At 47.6% G+C, this 19502-nt stretch overlaps 1 protein-coding gene across 2 annotated transcripts; it reads left to right on the top strand.

Annotated features, from left to right (window-relative positions):
- The first annotated feature begins 1260 nt into the window (after positions 1 to 1260).
- On the top strand, positions 1261 to 19292 carry pdlim1 (PDZ and LIM domain 1 (elfin)). Of its 2 annotated transcripts, none has more exons than XM_035400994.1 (7): positions 1261 to 1340; positions 6172 to 6323; positions 10685 to 10769; positions 14156 to 14349; positions 17031 to 17170; positions 18113 to 18230; positions 18819 to 19292. In XM_035400994.1, the coding sequence occupies exons 1-7, from the start codon at positions 1338 to 1340 to the stop codon at positions 19003 to 19005; spliced, it is 879 nt and encodes a 292-aa protein (XP_035256885.1). In that variant the 5' UTR covers positions 1261 to 1337; the 3' UTR covers positions 19006 to 19292. The 2 variants fall into 2 exon arrangements, with proteins under 2 accessions (XP_035256885.1, XP_035256884.1); XM_035400993.1 differs by lacking the exon at positions 1261 to 1340 and adding an exon at positions 1422 to 1715.
- Positions 19293 to 19502: the final 210 nt, after the last annotated feature.

Genomic DNA, 19502 nt, shown 5'->3' with positions numbered 1-19502 from the left:
ATAAATATATCATTCAGTTACATAATTCTGAATTATAATTCTGACACCAATGCATTAGCAGTGCATAACACAACCTCATTTGGATGGCAAATATGCAGTAAGCTCTCTGAAGCTAAGTGGAGGTCATGCCACTATGAATGGTGGTACAAGCGGCAATAACTTTGTTAGGTTGTACCTTTAGAACATAGAAAGAACTTGTCAGCTGATCCAGCATCACATGAAAACCAGACAGACAATGAAAGACAGTTGGGACTTTTATATGAAAAGCTTTTCATTAAATTTGAATTTTAGATATGCTTTGTAGGCTGTTTTGCATCTATGAAACTTTAGACTAGACTGTGAAGTGCAATTGAATCCTGAACTTAATAGCCTAATGCCTGTTCTGATAACTTCATTAAACTGAATTAGTGAGTCATTCACATATTTTCCTAATAGGCTATGTTCCCCTTCCCTTTGTGTTTCGCTAACTTTTTTAATAGTAAATTTAATTTGTTTATTTTTTAAAACATATTTCACACATCCGGTGATTATTCAGTTATTCAGTGTAGTGACCGCTAGAGGGCACCTGCAATGTTAAAGTTCTCGAATTTTTACTCCATTTTTCTGCCTTGGCTACTTAACCAGTTTAACAGTGTCTGAAAGTTGGCTGCGTACCCGCACAGTATAGAAGACTGAGTTGGGCAACGATTAAGCAATTTCACATTAGGATAGAATGGATATTCTAGCCTACACTTGTCTTGAGCACAAAACGTCAGGGTAGCCAAATGAAATAATAGCTGTAGCCTAGTGCTTTCTGTGTTAAGTAAAAAAAACTGTACAATCGAATTCGAAAGTTGCTTTACAACAAATAAATAAAGATCCTAAACCATAGTAAAAATAAAAAGTAGCATGTTTAAATAACTAGAAACATTTAATCAGAAATGCCACTTTGCTTTTTAAACTGAAGCTCATTCAAAGTTAAGCTATTTGAAAAAAAAAGTTCAATTTTTAATATCGTTTCATTAACTGCTGCTTTAGGATGGCCGAATATTGTTTTAAGTTCTGTTTAGTTAAATCAAAGGCTATGTTGCGGTGCTTATGTTATGTTTTTAAAGATTGGCTATTGTATGCTATATTTGTTTCTAAAACAACTTTAAACGTGTTTTATATTGAGAAGATAACAGGGAAAGGTCGTGTCTTTGTGTAGCCCAGGGCAACTTGTTGCATATTCCTCTTCACACTCATACCAACCCCGGGAACATGTTTCGGTTTGTCCGCGGCGACTCTCCGGAAGACCGCCAGGAATCCGGCCTCTGGGAGCGGCGCATTCCACATCCTTGGAATCGGCTCTACCATAAATGGTAAGATTGCATGTAATACGATGACGCAATGGTACATCCCTAAACAAACATGGGAAATAAGCGCTATCAGCCTGGAAATTTCAGGCGAGAGACGGTCGAAACGCTAAAGGAAGGGGACCGCCCCTGTAGCCTATTAGTCCTCGAAAAGGCACCTCCCCGCCAGCCACTTTCTGTAGCCGACTCTGCGGAGCACTTTCCGATCTGAAGTACACCTAACTTTCTGCAGAGCCCTTTCAGCCCTGATTCGTCTTCAAACTAAAATTATCGGTCATTTGGGATAAAATGACTCTGCGAGTTGTAATGGAAGGTCCCGGGCCATGGGGGTTCCGGCTGGTTGGTGGGAAGGACTTTGAACAACCTTTGACCATATCACGGGTAGGTGCTCGTTTACATCCTCACCCAGAACAGAACGCACTCAAATACAGATGTCACAGTTTCGGCATTTTTCTCCGGGCGATAGGATTTAGCCCTATTTTTGGCAGCGCTCGAAGCTGCAGCTGACTTAGGCTAGTTGATAGCTAGGCTACTCTGTAGCAAGAAAGTTGTTGCGTGTTTTAAGTGAAATAAAACTTAGGGTTGGAATGGTTAGCCTAGTGTATACCATGATAGCCTGACTAGCCGTCATATCGGAGGTTTGTCTGGCCTGCTGTGAGGATGTAACTTATTAAAATTTAATGCCGTGAGATTGTTTCGCCGGATTGCTTCAAACTAAAATACATGAATCATCGGACATGGCAAATTTGCATATTTACCTCAAACATGTTAATTTTCTGTTTGAAGACAGACCAGCCTACTAGGCTACTATTAGTGTAGTAGCCTATCTTTGTTTCATTGAGTGTAGCTGATAAAAATTGTGGTGACGTCTTTTGGCAGCTGTTTCTTGGAACCAGTTTTACTGTCTGTTAGTGTTGTGGGCAAGACCCCAGTTTTAACCTAACAGCTGGTTACTCCTATTTTAAAAATACACTAATTAATATTAATGCTGAACAGTAGCCTGCATTTTCATGTAAACGTCAGCAAAGTGTGAATTAAGATTGATCCATTTTGTCGGTCAGTTTTATTAGTTGATAACGCTGGGAAAATGACTGGGAAAGGCTGCATCTTATTACTAGTATAATTTTCAACGTGAGCAGTTCCCGTTTGCTATACGCTAAACATTTTCTTAATTTATTAGTTTGTTTCATGCGTTTAAGTTTTTCGTCTAATTACAGTCCAGTGTTTTACGTTGTGTTTAATGTTATATTTTACAACAATATAATAAATCGATAAACTTATCTGCCGCTGATCATTGTAGTGCATGTGCTCAGTTAGGAAAGTCAGGTTTTGGACGTTGTAGGCTAAAGGCTAATAGCTCCACCTCTGAGTACCCAAACTAGTAGCTACCCTGTCAGTATGGTCCACTTGGCACAAACACTCCCAGCTCCCCCATATCAGCACCCGAACAGAAACCCTGCCCAATCCGTTGAGAATAAATGTCGCACACAGTGCTAACAGCAGCAGGTGTTAGTCTCGTTTGGGTCACTGGCGGCCTTTCACGTGAAACCCAGATGCAGCAGTTTTCATTGAACCCTTGGTTATTACTACGGGCATTAATCCTGTTTAGCGACTGCTAAACTTATCCAGGCTGCTATGCTAGCTTGTGTAGTGGCATTCCTGGCGGAAGATCGGGCTCTACGTGAGCACTTCCGATCCGGAAGGAAATGAGTAGCCTAGCTCAGTATCGGAGCTTTCAGGCGCTCCAGCTGATTTCTCAGAACCGCAATCTTGTACCCCCGAAGGCAGATATACCGCCCTCCCTGTAGTATGGAATTTCAGATATGGCTGAGCTGACAAGAAAAGTAGTTCTGGATTTTGTCAAAACTGCACAACAACCAAGGCCGCTCCCTCCCCTTTAAACATTTGAAGCGCAATTTATTATGCTGACCTCTGTTGTTCTTGTCCACCTCCACATTCTCACCTCTTCCTGACGCCACCCACCATCGGTCTCCTCCCTGGCCACGCCCACCCTCTCACGCTTCCTCGACCGTCCGCTGATCACATCTGCAACTTGCGTTTCACTTCTGCTTTTTAAAAGCAGGGCGGTGTGACCCACAAATTGAACGCACACGCCCGCTTTCACAGATGACACCGGCAATAAAATGCTTATCTTGGAGTTCAGCCAATATTTTGCCGTCCTGTCTGGGCTAGAACTCTGGCGAGCCCGTAAACTATCTGACTCCACTTAAGGGAAGGATTTCTAGGTTAACTACCTGTGCAGGAGGTTGTGGCCCCCTGATTTAAATTAAATTAAGCTTGAGTTTTACTTCAGTTCTTATTGAGTTCAAAGTCCGTTCTCTTCCTCTCCGAGCTATAGCTGTAGTTTGGTGTTGTCCGTCTCCCTCATATATCTTGCATACCTGGATACCTTTGAGGCTTGCTTTCAAAAGGGAGAGGCTGCGTTTTTCCACAGATGTTATTATGAGTTATTATCGGTGTGCCAATTCTGATAATCGCTTTTGTCGAAAAGCAATAAAAAAGGCTGTCCTTAAAGTTCCGTAAATCAGCATTCTTTTTCTCCCGGTGGCAGTGCTAACCCAGCATTCTTACCTCCTTTGGAAACTGCAGTTTGTACGAATTTTCCGAGGCACACAGCAGTGTGTTAAGCCTCGTTTGGCTTGACTCCGTAGTGTTGCGGCCCTAAATGCAGTTGGGTATGTTTTCCCTTAGATGTGTTAGGCACAAACCACCTTGTGCAACTTGTCGCTACAGCACCCCTTCTTCAGGGGAGAGAACCTGCGATGCTTCATGTCCTGAGTTTGGTACTCTTACTGCTGCCCTGCACACTGTTCTCCCCTGCTCAAGCATGAAGGAATTTATTTTTCAGTCCCCCCCCCCCCCCCCCCCCCCCCCCATTGCAGTGCTGGGGGTTAAGGTACCCCACACACCTTTTAACAAGCTGGGACGACCAGATATTCAGATATTGTACTGCATATTTTACAGAAGAAATTAAAGTTAAGTACATACATCACTGAAGGGTACAGCATTGGTACCCCAGCTGAGATTTGAACCCGCAGCCACTGCGTTACGAGCCCACTTCTCTGCCCATGTAGTACTGTGCTCTCTCAACACGGCTTTGTCCCTTTAACGGCTCCTCCCTCCCCAGCCATTGTCATCCACCTTGCCTCTGACTGGGCCCCCTTGGCAAGACCTGCAGCACCTCCCTTTTCCCTCCTCCTGTTTACACTCCTCCTCTTATCTCCATCTCTCATTCCTCACCCTCCCCCCTCTGGAAGTCCGAGGAGCAGTTTGGGACTGTGGTAGAGCGAACTCTCCCCACCCCTCCCACCCCTACCCCTCCCACCTCAAAACTCATGGTCCGTCTCTTCTCATTGGCTAATCTCCGCTGCTGCCGTCTTTAAACATGCACTCTGATAGCCCCCATTGAAATGTTGCCATTCATTTGCATGCAATCTTCCAGTGCTAGTTTTAAATGTTGCGCTCACAACCAGTCCCTGTTTTAATGTATCACTGCAGGCTCGGAGTGCCACGTGGAGCTCTTTGTGCAGAGACCGACTGCAGTTTACACAGGCAAATCCCGTCTGTGATTAAGTGTTAGCGTTGGAGCAGTTTAACAGCAGTCATTGGGCTGTAATCATAGTTCCGCTTCAGTGCAGAAGTGAGGCTCGTTTATTAAGGTGCTGGGTCCACAGTTACACCACAGCCCTGCAGCATGACTATTCTTTTACTTCAGCCCGTGAAGTGTATAAATGATTTAGGAAAAATTTAATATAAACCTCAGCTGCTCAGTTTATAGTGAAAAAAATATTTTTACACCCTGCCAGTATAACTGTCTTTTTAAACCCTGTCGGTATAAAATTTGTGTGAACAGTGGGCATTTAGCGATGTGGGGGAAAGTCTTGAGCTCTAAAAGTAGCTTAAATGCGCTGTCATTATACAGTAGCCGACATCAGAGTTTCCCATAATTGCGAGGCTTGTGCTCAAAAAAAACCTGAAAACCATGGATGTCAGTGGCTTCCCACTTAGCCTCAGACATCGTCAGTAGTGATTTAGCTGAATGCTCGTGCATGATGTCGGTGGTTAAGTGCTAGCAGTAACATTAGCACAAACAGTAGCGCGTTGTGGCACTCGCCCAGATCTCTCGGGGAACCCTGTGGCTGGCGTTGTCTCGGTGCGGTGACATCAGTAATGCTGATGTCATCCAGATATCGTGATGTCACACACGCGCTGCTTTGGCTCAGGTATAATTATGTCGAAGGTCTCGATGTGACCCAGGTGCGGTAGTGACCCAGGTGCGGTAGTGTTGTGACCCAGGTGCGTTAGTGACCCAGGTGCGGTAGTGACCCAGGTGCGTTAGTGACCCAGGTGCGGTAGTGTTGTGACTCAGGTGCGTTAGTGACCCAGGTGCGGTAGTGACCCAGGTGCGGTAGTGTTGTGACCCAGGTGCGTTAGTGACCCAGGTGCGGTAGTGACCCAGGTGCGTTAGTGACCCAGGTGCGGTAGTGTTGTGACCCAGGTGCGTTAGTGACCCAGGTGCGGTAGTGACCCAGGTGCGTTAGTGACCCAGGTGCGGTAGTGTCGTGCTTGTTAACGCGATCCAGGTATGATGATGTCAGTTATGCAAACCAGGTGTGGCGATGTCAGAGGTGCTTATGTGATCCAGATGTGGTGATGTCAGGGGTGCTCACATCATCCGGGTACGATGAGGTCACATTTGCTGACGTGGCCCTGGGGTGACGACGTTTTGCGTGATCCAGGTGTGATGATGTCATGGGCGGTGTCGTCCGGGAGTGAGGATATCGCTGCGTTTGCTGATTGGCTGCTGTGTCCCCAGGTCACGCTCGGCAGCAAAGCAGCCCAGGCCAATCTGTGCACGGGGGACATGATCCTGGCCATCGACGGGGAGCCCACGGAGGGCATGACTCACCTGGAGGCTCAGAACAAGATCAAGAGCTGCACGGACGAAATGGTCCTGTCCGTCGACAGGTGAGAGCAGCCGGGGGGGCGTGGCCGTCCGAGGAGAGTGTCCCCTCCCCTTTCCCGCCCCTTCACGCGTGAGCATTTCAACATGGCCCTCCAGAGCAAATAATGTGACTTTGCTGTTCCTCACCGCAACACTCCAAGCTGCTCACACAGGTGAAAATATTGAAAGAGAGGCTTTCTTGTGCATTTAGGTGAAGAATAAAAATGAGGATTGTATTGATCATGAAGCCTTCATCGGGGTTACAAGAGGCAAAGTGCTTCTGTATTCTTATATCCAAAAAATAAAATGAGAAAAATTCAAAACCGTCAGTGAAGATCTTGCAGGCCTTAATCCTGCAGGATACCTTCTTAGAGAAGGAGGGAGGAGTTCAGACATGACAGGGTGGGAGGGTAACCAATGGTAACTAGGAAGACTGGCAGGTTGCTAATAGGAAGCATTATAAGAGGGAGGCTCCTGATCTTTGCCAGCAGATCGGTCTTTCAGGAAGGAACTCTGCCCTTCAGGAAAGGAACCTGTGCGCAGCCTGCGCTATCTCTCCCTCCCAGTCCTACACTGCGGCACAGCCTGTGCTTTCTACGCCGCCCAATCAGACGCCATGATACAGCCTGTGCTTTCTATCCCGCCCAATCAGACGCCATGACACAGTCTGCGCTTTTTCTCCCGCCCAATCAGACCCTTGCAGTGATGGTGCCACGGGCAGGCTCAGGCATAGCATCCATTAAGCCCATCCTGTGCCAATGCCCCGCTGTTACCAGGGATACCAGCAAGCTCGATCGGGGCTGTGGCTCCTCCCAGACAGGGCAGTTTATACAGATGGGTGGAGTGGTTTTGGAATCGGAAACCATTCCCACCTGCGGTGTCGAGATGTAATCCTGATACTCTACCCACAATGCCTCTGGGCCAGAGGGGCACACCTGACTGGATACTGAGCCAGGGAATCCAGTGGACTCAATAACACACACACTAAGTGTAATTTCTTCTATTGAAATACAGCGTAAGCACTGATTATTTAGAGACCAGGTGCTCGTAAACTGTACATGCAATTCTCAACAGGAACACAAAAGCACATAGAAACACTCAGAGAATCTTTCAGGCAAGAGGTAATGCAGGCACTGCAAATAAATCATTCCGCAGAGTACCTTAGCCAGAAATGACCTCTTTCTTTCTCTTCATTTCTTTTGGCAGTCCTGGGATTCTGTTAGTTTTCAATGCGTTTCTGGACCAATGATTCATTTAAGTCATTGATTGGCTGAAGAATCCACACATGTTGCTTTCATGGTCTTAATTGGCACCTGATTGAAAGGAAACCACAAAAACCTGAGTTTGACAGTCCTGGCATAGACTAAACACCGCGGTTTCATATTCCTGTTTTGATATCCTTGTTATGTCTTACTGTACGGTATGTCCCATTATGCCTTATTTAATTCCAGACGGCCTTTTCCGGAGCTAAATTTGGTTGAAAGTCCATGGTGCATGCTAAGCAGAGCTTAGATCTCTATCTTTGAGTCAGACTCTATTAGCAACCAACAATTCCACTATACTTTTTGTTGTATACTTCAGCATACCCATTTTATGAATATGGAAAATGTTATGCATTTGAAGGTGATGCTGTGTGAATGGTGGATGTTCTGATGGTTTTGTGTCAGTGCTAGTACTCTACATTGTGTTTGCTATTCCCAGTCAAACTTTGTGCATCCGGATGTGGACCATCCCCTGTTTCTGTGCAAAACGAGCCGGTTACCGTAGCAACATTCCAGGCACAATGTCCAGCGTGTGTCCGTGGGTTTATCCTGTGGAGTATTTGGCAGCTGTGGAGGGAAAAATTAAATCATGTAAAGTAACGAGACCATTGTCTTAATTTATGATGCATGTATTAGAAAACCAGGAACATAGCTGGTAGTCATCTAACAAAAAGGTTTCCCCTAAGGGAATGTGCAGCTGTTTTGTGGCTTCTCATTCGACCAGTGAGGCAGTACCAGAAGGTCTTTGGATTGTCAGGCGGGGGGGGGGGGGTTATGTGACTAACAAATCCTTCATCTTCTCAAATTGAAGTGCGAGTCGACGTTAAGCACGCATGCTGGTTGAATCCTGTCCTCATAACTGAAGAGAAGTCATTAGCATTTACTAATGAGGCCTTTTAGACCTAGCGGTCTTCATCTCCCGTTTGGTGCAAGTGACAATGATCTGTGATGACGACTGGATAACTGCCCATTCAGAGGTTTCGGTCACATGTTCACCAAGCCGCGCTGGCCGTCATGAACAATGGTGCTTTCAGCTACTTTTTAAGTTGCCGTTGTGGTCACGAAGTGTGTAAATTCCGTGGCAGAGACATAAACGGAAATGGTCTGTGGTTTCAAGTTCGGAAATCTACGTGGGTGTGGTGTATTGTATACTTTTGACAGAACTAGTTTTACTTCAGACAAAACTAGTGCTTTTGCACAATAGAACCTTTAAGTGCGGCCATTGGCGTTATTGTAATAGTCGAACCGTAAGGTTATAACAATGCTTGTCTCGAGCGTTTCATTTTGATGCATTAGTGACCGTTAATGTTTTCCCGCAAGGCCGCTTTCCCCCTGTGTTTTGATAACATTTCGATAACACCGTCCTTGGCACAATGCAATGTTCCACATGCAGAGAGCAGCTAATTTTAGGCGTGCCCTTTTTCCGCGGATGTGGGGGGCTTCTGTTAAAATGCGATCACATGAACTGTGAGACGGGATTTATAGTCGCGCATTAAAAGCGTGTTTTATTCCAGCCGATTGGCGACGTGCCGCAGCAGCTGCAGATTTAAGGGGGCAGCTCACCCAGGAATGACATTAAGGAGTGTTTCCACTTGCACAGAGTACCATCTATCCACCCAGATAGTTTCGCTGAGATTTGACGAGTTTTCTAGATATCCGCTGCGGCTAACCCTAATAGAATGGATCTCAACAGGCCCTTATTTTGTGACCCATACCCAGCTGGCGTACTTCAGTAGAAGGAACAGTTCTCGATGAAACCGTGCGCAAATTAAGCTCTGTGGATGTTTGTGAGTAACCTTGGCATTATATTTGGAAAGAGACTGCTGTTAAATTGAGTTTTTTTCTTATGTAAATTTGTGGTGCATTAAGCAGCACAAAAATATGGGTCAGTTGAGGTTCGTTGTATCAGGATGAGGTGCACTGGACATCTAGAATTAGAAAACTTGCCAAATCTCAGTGAAACTATCTGGATGGATAGATCTGGGCTAGTGGAAACATGGGCCTAGCTTTTTTTTTTCATTTTTGGGTGCACCACCCCTTTAATACACTCCTAAACTCCAGGAATGGATCATAGGTTGGAGAACAGGTTGCATTTAGCGCGCCAATTAATCAAATGTCACCGCGAGACAAAGAACAGACTCGCTCCACTCCTGAGTTTAGTCATTGGGCATGGCAAGATAAATTATACCGGGACTGCCATTTTTCATGTTCGTTTACGGGAAGACAGATTTTCCTCAGTCTTCTCCTCTGTATGTTTTTGCAGCAGTTAATCAAAGTACTTTCACATGTTCTCCGCGTCGCCCCCTACAGTGCTAAAAGCTCAGACTCTTGGCAGCAGTGTCCTGTTGGAGAGGTTTGAAATTCCAGCTATAACACAACTGCTGTTATTCCCTTCGATAGGTTCCAAACCTGACTGTCTAAATTTGGCTGTCAAATAAACCCTCAATTTCATTGGTTAAACCTTGCATCCGGGTCCCTCCCTCTTTTACCTCAGCCAATGTGTGGTGAGCACTCTGGCAAATGATGGCTGCCACGCACCTCATTATGGTTATGATGTTTGCGATCGGTCACCTTAGGTGTTCTAGTGACTATTTTAGATTATCTTAACTCCTTTTTATGTATAACTATTTATATTCCCTTAACTCCTTTTGGATGGGTATGTAGCACTGTGTAATCTGTCACTCTACCCAGTAGTTTTATTGCACTATATTTATGTGTAATTTTAATAGCCTTCATAAACATTGCTGAAATTCCCTATCTGTATTTATTGGCTCAATGTGTGCATCCCACTGTATTCCAGGAGTGAAGTTTGAGTGGGTTCATAAAACATTTTACCAGGGTTTCCAAAGAGGCTTTAAATGTTTTCTTTATTTCATTTTCTTTTTATTTTTTTTTCTGGGATGGGATGGGATGGGATGGGGTGGTTGGTTTGTTTGAATTTTGTCAGGAAAATGTTCCTTGGTGAAGTACAATGTGAAAGCATGGTCTTAAATGGCACTGTATAATATAGAGGTGGATATGCAAAGATCACCTCAGCTCCTGATGTTTGTGCAGTGGACTGACCGAATCTGAAGGTCTTTATCTTTCTGATTATTAGTTTTTTTTTTTGTTTTGTTTTCCAGGTCCGAGTCCAAGATGTGGTCCCCGCTGTCGTCAGAAGGGGGGAAAACAAATCCATATAAGATGAACCTGGCGTCCCAACCTCAGGTGAGCTTCCTGCTTCCTCATCGCCGCATCATCACCGAAACCAGGGCGGGGCCGAGAGCGCGGCCGGTTCCTCGGAACGGTCCTTGCGCGGACTTTAGACCCCGCTCTCTCCGCGTCTTTAAGAGTCCTATCGGAACGTCTAGCTCTCTAGCTGTCACACCTGAACGTTTCCGCCTCGCCGTTGTGCAAACAAAGGTTGTCAGACTGCCAGAGGTGAAGTCATTGTTTATACCATAGCAGCAGATATCCTAGGAGACCAAGATTTATCACCTGAGCTCTGAGGAAAGCGCCTCCCAGCAATTACATATTAGCCAAATTTGTGACGGGAATGTCCCATAGTGCTGTATGGTTCCATTCGAAAGTGACTCCGTGCGTTCGTAAATTGCTCGAGGTAATTGTAATTCTTAGAAATCATTTAACGAATGCATACCTTAGGAACATACCGCAGTTCAGTGAGGGCGTGTGGTTGAGGCGTGGTAAGATTTGGCCAGTGGTTAAAAAACAAGACTGGCAGTCGTCTTCATCATCGCAATCATTCATTAGGCCTTGTTTTTTTAGAAAAAGCAACATTCAGGAGAACTGCAGCATTAAAAGTGATAATACGCCTGCACAGATGATTTTTATTTGTACAGTGTCCTATATTGAAGAACAGTGTTCTTTTGTGAATAACGATGTTCTTTGCCTCTCAGCATTTGCAGCTCATGATAAAAACTCAAACTGTTTTGTAAGTGTGTGTGTGCGTGCATCCCTAGGCAATGAGGTCATGCTTTTAAGTTTCCCAGTGTTTCTGTAATGCTGCTGTTCTTGGAAATAGAAGAGCAGAATGTGCCTTGTATTGGAATGTGAGCAATTTCCGACCCTTTAATTAGAATGTGAACTATTTAAGGTCCTTTTGTTAGAATGTGAGCTATTTCAGGTGGTTATATTTGAATGTGAGCTAATGCCGGTGGTCTGTAGGGTGGGCTGTGCAGTACAGTCGTACTCTAGAGCAGCAGGGCGGTGGTCTGTATGGTGGGCTGTGTAGCACAGATGTACTCTAGAGCAGCAGGGCTGTGGTCTGTAGGGTGGGCTGTGTAGCACAGACGTACTCTAGAGCATCAGGGCTGTGGTCTGTAGGGTGGGCTGTGTAGCACAGACCTACTCTAGAGCAGCCTGGCTGTGGTCTGTAGGGTGGGCTGTGTAGCACAGACGTACTCTAGAGCTGCCTGGCTGTGGTCTGTAGGGTGGGCTGTGCAGTAGAGCAGTGTAGTTCCAGTCCAGTCTGGGCTTGTCTTTGAGGTAAAGCCCCTGTGGTTCCCACCCCCTCTTGACCCCCTGACCTGTTCCATTCAAGCTCTGTGTGAATATCTGGTGACACATTCTCTCTCAAGTGTTTAAATAGGTTAAAACACGACTTCTTTTCTGTGTACCTACAATGTTCTGATAACAGAAACCTCTTGTGAACTGTGCTCTCTGACAGAAGGTTACGTCTTGGGTAAGATTGAAAAAATGTAGTTTGACTTGATGTAGGCCAGTGCTGAGACATCTGTTACTGCTGACTGCTCCTGTTCTTCCTATAAACCAAGCGCTTGGTGATGTCTGTTCTTTATGACTCTGTAGCTCTGAAAGCCGAGCGCTTGGTAATGTCTGTTCTTCCTGACTTCGTAACTCTGTAAGCGGAGCGCTTGGTAATGTCTGTTCGTCCTGACTCTGTAGCTCTGAAAGCTGAGCGCTTGGTAATGTCTGTTCGTCCTGACTCTGTACCTCTGAAAGCCGAGCGCTTGGTAATGTCTGTTCTCCCTGACTCCATAACTCTGTAAGCGGAGCGCTTGGTAATGTCTGTTCGTCCCGACTCTGTAGCTCTGAAAGCCGAGCGCTTGGTAATGTCTGTTCGTCCTGACTCTGTAGCTCTGAAAGCCGAGCGCTTGGTAATGTCTGTTCTTCCTGACTCTGTAGCTGGGGGTTTGAATGCTGGTGTGTGCAGGTGGGGAGGGGGGGAGTTCCTACAGGTAGCCTACGTGTACAGGAAACAAGCCTGTGTGCCCATGTGCTGTTGCAGCACGCCATAAGAGGATTGGTTTGCGTCGGTGTCATTTTAAGACAGAAGTATGAAATGAGCAAGATAAATCGGAGAATTATTTTGCTGTAGGCGAGATGCATTCTTTCATTCGTTCAAGCAGTGGTTTACAGTTTCTGAGCATTGTACATTCATGTCAGTTAAACAATTACAGTTTCCCTCGACAGCTCTGTCTTCGGCTCGTTTGGAAATGTGGTCCACCACAACGAAACGGGCCCTCGAGGCTCAAATGTTTGTACTCCACCCAACTCTCCAACCCTTCTCCGCAGAAAACGGAGAAAGTAGACCGTTGTCAGCTCGGATCCAAACAGCGAGAAAGCGGGTGTTTCTGGAAAAAAACGGTCTCCGATGCAAGTCCCTCTCTTTTTGATCTGACGCTCGCCCGCCCGTTCTCGCACGGAGAAGGCAGCGGGCGGTGGCATGCGTAGGTGCGAAGGGGGAGGGTGCGAAGGGGACGTCCCGTCCCTCCTCCCTTTCGTACGCGTAGAGGAATGCGGGTGACTCCGCTGTGTGTGTGTGTGTGTGGGACGGGGACGTGCACTGTCTCAGCAGGGGTTCGCTGCTGTAAGAGCTCCCCCTTCAGGCCAGCGGTTCAAACGCGCTTGATTCGAGCCCGTCACCGACCCCGGTGCTGGTCTCTTCTGCTGTTCCGTCCCTGAGCAGCTGAGCTCAGGCGCTGAGGTAAAAAGGGCCTTCGAAATAAATTTAGAGCGTTCAAGCTCTGAACTCTGCCCTCGGTCTGGACTGAGGACGCGCCCCGCGCTGGTGCGTACCCCCCGTGGCCGTGACCGTGCACCCCTGTCCTAGAACGCACACGAGAGCACCTTCTCACCCCCAGTGTTTTACGCCCCACCATCTTGCACCGCGTGTCACTGCGTGGTCAGGCCTGCGTTTATGCATGGCACCTTGCCTGCGTGTGTCACCTGCAGGGTGTGTGTGTGTGTGGCATGTGTGTGGCCTGCTTGTGTGTGTGTAGTGTGTGTCTCATGTACATGCATGGAGTGGCGTACATGCGTGGCATGTGTGTGCAGTGTGTGTGCGTTGTGTACATGCGTGGCGTGTGTGTGTGTGTATGTGGCGTATGTATATAGAGTGTACGTGTGCCGTATATGCGTGGCATGTGTGTTTAGTGTGTGTGCGTTGTGTACATGCATAGTGTGTGTGTGTGTGTGTGTGTATGTGGCGTATGTATATAGAGTGTACGTGTGCCGTACATGTGTGTTTAGTGTGTGTGTGGCGTGTGTGTAGCGTTCATGTGTGTTTAGTGTGTGTGTAGTGTGCGTGTAGCCTACACGCGTGGCGCCTCACCCCCTCTCTCTGCCGCCTGCAGGAGGTGAAGCCCATTGGCGCGGCGCACAACCGCAGCGCCCTGCCCTTCGCCACCGCCGGCTCCTCCCCCAAAGTGGTCACCAACCGCTACAACAGCCCCAGCGGCCTGTACTCCTCCGAGAACATCCAGACCTTCCACAGCGCCGTGGACGACGCCAAGGCCAGCGCCGCCAACCCCCCGGAGCCCAGCAAAAAGTAAGCCCCGCCCCCTACCCCCTCAGAGCCCAGCAAAGAGTAAGCCCCGCCCCCTACCCCCTCAGAGCCCAGCAAAGAGTAAGCCCCACCCCCTACCCCCTCAGAGCCCAGCAAAGAGTAAGCCCCGCCCCCTACCCACTCAGAGCCCAGCAAAAAGTAAGCCCCGCCCCCTACCCCCTCAGAGCCCAGCAAAGAGTAAGCCCCGCCCCCTACCCACTCAGAGCCCAGCAAAAAGTAAGCCCCGCCCCCTACCCCCTCAGAGCCCAGCAAAAAGTAAGCCCCGCCCCCTACCCCACCCCACCCATTCATGGTGACCCCAGCCTTCCAGAAGGGGCGGAGTTTTAAAATGTGTCATTCTGAAAGAAGCTCTTCAAGGGGGAGTGTTTCCATAGCGTTTCCCAACTTCCTGAATTGAACTGCCTACTTATGAGGGCGTCATTTATTTGGTGTGAGTGACTTTAGTGTTTGAGGACAAACCTGACTGTACACGTTGATGTCAGCGCAGCATTTTCTGACACGCAATCCCAGTCCGCAAGCTCCGTTTGTTACTTTCTCAACTCGTTTTCCACCTACAAAAATAACCTATTAAGTAAAATGGAACTGGTTGGATTTTTTGTCATCTTGGAAAATGCCGTTATTTGGAGGAACGTGCACTTCTTCCAGATTTGATATTTATCTGTCCATTTATATGGCTTTCTTCAGTCCAGGTTAAGAGGCTTACTCTAAAGCAGTCTGGCAATGCCTCAGCTAGGAATCAAACCTGCAACCTCCTAGCCTGCCTAAGCATAGTGCAGCCACTGTCTGACCCCATTCACCTGCGTGAATTTTGACCGGTTAGCGGCCGTGAGCGTGTGCAGTCAGAGAGTGTCCGTGAGCGTGTGCAGTCAGAGAGTGTCTGTGAGCGTGTGCAGACGATGCGTATGTCACACTGTGGGTTTGACCGAGTTCTCTGTTCGCAGAGGTGGGTCACATGTGTCCTTTCAGCATCGCACGTTTGTGCATTAAACTCTCTTTCCCAGGTGTGTGATGTTGAGTCATGAAGCGGCTGTTTTAAAAAAAAATATATATATATATTTTTTTTCGTGAACCAGCTGTTTTATTTCAGCGCAACATCTGTTCTGTCGCGAGTTCTCATTCTCTCATCTGAGTCCAGGGTTTGTGTGAATTATGTGAAAAACAAGTTTGTTTTCTTTAGCGCGGTTGAGTAATTTCCTGGTGACAGCAGTGTGAGGCACACAGACCGCTGATATCTCAACGCACAGGCGAGAGACAAGGCTGTCTCACACAGCACAGGCGAGAGACCAGGCTCTGACCACACAGCACAGGCGAGGGCCCAGGCTGAAGACTAGAGCGCTGCACCAATAAACGTGCCCTCCCTGGAAATATTCGGGAGGTTCGACAGCATGAGCGCTAGCTGCTTAGCCTGCAGGCTCGTCCCGCTGTGGCTGATTCATAATCAGACCAGGTGTTCCTGGTTGCCTTTGTCAGACACATTGTAACGCTCCAGTCTGCCTGACTCATGGAGAGGGTAGCCATGGTGATTTCACTCCAGAAGGTTTTTGGGGTTCATAGCCAGTTTGTGTTTCAGCCTGGTTGTGTTCTGGGTCTTTCTTTGCAGTTTTTTTTCCCCTTTTTTTTTCGGTGATTTCTTTGGCGTCTCCTCCATTCGACACTTAACGCCGAATCCACAATACATAACACCGCCCTTTTAGATGAAATATGCAGTGTTTTTTTCCCCCTGGTTGCTCCATTTTAAAACAGTGTATCCACACACATGCTTTACATGTTTTTGTATGTAAGCAGCGCTGTATATTTGTAAAACTCTAATTCAGTTTTAAAAAGCTGTGCTCATAAATGTTGATTTGAATGTTTTCTGTGCACTGGTGTTCGTTCCTTTTTACTGTACGCTTAAGCCTTCGCTGTAAAATTTTGAGGTTTCAGTCTCCACTTGAAAAATGATGGCAGATGTAGACCGGCCTAGTCTAGACATGCATACATACACGTCTAGACTAGTTCATACAGCATTAATAAAACACAGAATAAGATACGATCATCACTGGGTACGGTTAGGAGACATCAAGGATTCCACCCCCCTCCCCCCCAACAGACACACACACACACACACACACACACACACACACACACATGCAGGCACACACACACACACACATACACACATTCAGCTCTTATTTATTGCTGGTAAGGGGAAAAAGTGGTAAAATCCGGAGGGATGAGGTCAGTGGTGAATCACATTCCATTTCAGTGTTCTCACTGCAGTGGTGGTGTGTTCAGTTGCGTTCAGTGCCAACCTTTGAAAAGTTCAATCGAAACACTCCCATGTGCTCTAAATGTGAGAAATAAAAGCAATGTGATCAGAAAAATGGTTTGTTGAACTTCATGTGAACAGAAACATGGGTGAGTCTGACAGGACGTTGGCTGTAGTCTGCTGCCATCTACTGGACATTTTGTGTAATTGTTATTAACCTTGCAGCAGCCCTGAAGTCGACAGTGCTCATAGCTTTTTATGAATCAGGTTTGAGGTGAGAGCGAGCTTGGTTTTATGAGTGGAGCTCAAAATGTGTCTGTATATTACTAAAAAAGAAACTATTGTTATCTCAGTCTGTTATTATTATTTTGTCATTATATTGTATTTATATTTGGATTTTTTTGTATTTATTTAGTGGTGCGGACCCTGCCCCTGCCATGCCTGTGGTAGTCGCCGACTCTGAGGTCTATAAGATGCTGCAGGAGAATCAGGAGTCCGATGAGCCACCACGACAGTCCGCTTCCTTTAAAGTGCTGCAGGAGATCCTGGAGTCAGGTACTGCACCCTGACCCTCTCTGGGGTTCCTGTACCGCACCCTGACCCTCTCTGGGGTGTCTGTATGGGCCCCTGACCCTCTCTGGGGTTCCTGTACGGGCCCCTGACCCTCTCTGGGGTTCCTGTACGGGCTCCTGACCCTCTCTGGGGTTCCTGTACGGGCCCCTGACCCTCTCTGGGGTTCCTGTACGGGCCCCTGACCCTCTCTGGGGTTCCTGTATGGGCCCCTGACCCTCTCTGGGGTTCCTGTACGGGCCCCTGACCCTCTCTGGGGTTCCTGTATGGGCCCCTGACTCTCTCTGGGGTTCCTGTACGGGCCCCTGACCCTCTCTGGGGTTCCTGTATGGGCCCCTGACCCTCTCTGGGGTTCCTGTACGGGCCCCTGACCCTCTCTGGGGTTCCTGTATGGGCCCCTGACTCTCTCTGGGGTTCCTGTACGGGCCCCTGACCCTCTCTGGGGTTCCTGTATGGGCCCCTGACCCTCTCTGGGGTTCCTGTACGGGCTCCTGACCCTCTCTAGGGTTCTTGTATGGGCCCTCGACCCTCAGACTAATTAGCAGACTAAGTAGCAGCTGTATAAATTTAGTTTGTTCATGTTGGGGTTTTCATTCATGATCTGTGTTTGTTTTTTTTCCCCAGCCATCTGATTAGGCTTCTAATCCATATTTTTATGTTAATGTAATGTAGTGTGACTTAATCGTGTTTTAAAAATATACCCAAATTTATTTCATTTTAATTATTATGAATACGGTTATGAATTCTAATATAATGCCAGTAATAAAAAAAAGGTTTTACAGAACAGTATGCACAACTGTCATGGATGAACTCCCTTTGCAAACGCTTGTGAGCAGGTGCTGTGAACCGAACGCAGAGCTGTCCGCGGGATGTCCTGAGCGCTGGGGTGGGTTTGTTAGTGAAATGAGCCCCTCTTCCCTCCCGCAGGAGACGCAGACAAGCCCTCGGGCTTCCGCAGCGTCAAGGCGCCCACCAACAAGATGGGAGCGTCCGTGGGGAACGCGGACAAACTGCCCGTCTGCGACAAGTGCGGCTCTGGCATCGTGTGAGTGGCCTTTCTCATTTTCTAAAAAAAACCCGCTTGTTAATATGTTGGACAGCCACAAAGATGTTTCTCCACATGAGCGATATAGCTCAGTACAATACAAAACAAATACGAACACACGCGCGCGCACACGTACACACACACACACACACTCTCTCACACCAGACCTGGGTCAAATACATATTTGTTTTGGATTCAAATACTTTTCTACGCTTTACTGATCTTGCCTGGTGTATTGGAACCAATGAAATACTCTCAAAGAGTGCAAACCCCGCTTTCTGGTCATATTGGCAAGCTCAATTAAACCAGGCAAGATCAATAGAGCACAGAAAAGTATTTGAATCCAAAACAAATATGTAGTTGACCCAGGTCTGTCTCACACACACACACACACACTTACACAGACACCCACACATGCATGCACACACGCACGCACACACACACAAAAGAAGCCAAACTGAGATCTCTAAAAGTGTTCGTAAGGATACATCGTGGCTAGTTCTCGTTAACCTCTCGTTAGCATGTCTCGGCTAGCCCGAACAAAAACTCTGGAATGAAAGGCGCCTTTTCCTCCTCTCCTCTGCCCAGGGGCATGCTGGTCAAACTGAGGGACAAGTTCCGGCACCCGGACTGCTACGTGTGCGCGGACTGCGACGTCAACCTCAAACAGAAGGGACACTTTTTCGTGGAGGACCAGATCTACTGCGAGAAGCACGCCAGGGAGCGGGTGACGCCGCCCGAGGGCTACGACGTGGTCACCGTGTTCCCTAAATAGACCGCTCCCTCGCTCCCTCGCTCGCCCGCGCCCGCGCACGCACACGCCGCCCGCCCCCCCCCCCCACCCCCGGGAAAAAAACAACCGGAAACGCGCTCGCTAACCGGCCGGCCGCGCGTCGGCCCGCCGACCCGTCTGCCCCGCAAGCTTTAGAGTGGCGTCGGATCGCGTCGGCCCGCCCAACCGTTTCACCCCTCTGAACACCGCTGGGTTTACTGCCAAAAACCTGTCCCCTCAATGTGCCATTTTCAGGAGCCACTGCCACCCCCCCCCCCCCCCGCCCCCCTCTCCCCCCCACTTCATTTAGTAAAACAGCAATGTGGTTTCAGTCTCATTGGGGTTTCGAACCTGTCCGGTTAGTTACGAGTTATGTATTATTTGAGTTACGAGTTACATTCCAGTAAATGGAGCAAAACTTTCAACGAGTGGCGATACAAAGACACAAAATGGACGCGGTAGGTTTTCTGACGCCCAGAATGTTTTTTTTTTTTTTTTGG

This window comes from Anguilla anguilla, chromosome 18, assembly GCF_013347855.1.
Source record: "Anguilla anguilla isolate fAngAng1 chromosome 18, fAngAng1.pri, whole genome shotgun sequence".
NCBI classification, from domain to species: Eukaryota; Metazoa; Chordata; class Actinopteri; order Anguilliformes; family Anguillidae; genus Anguilla; species Anguilla anguilla.
The sequence above is the reverse complement of the archived record's forward strand: the minus strand, read 5'-3'. Positions and strand labels throughout refer to the sequence as shown.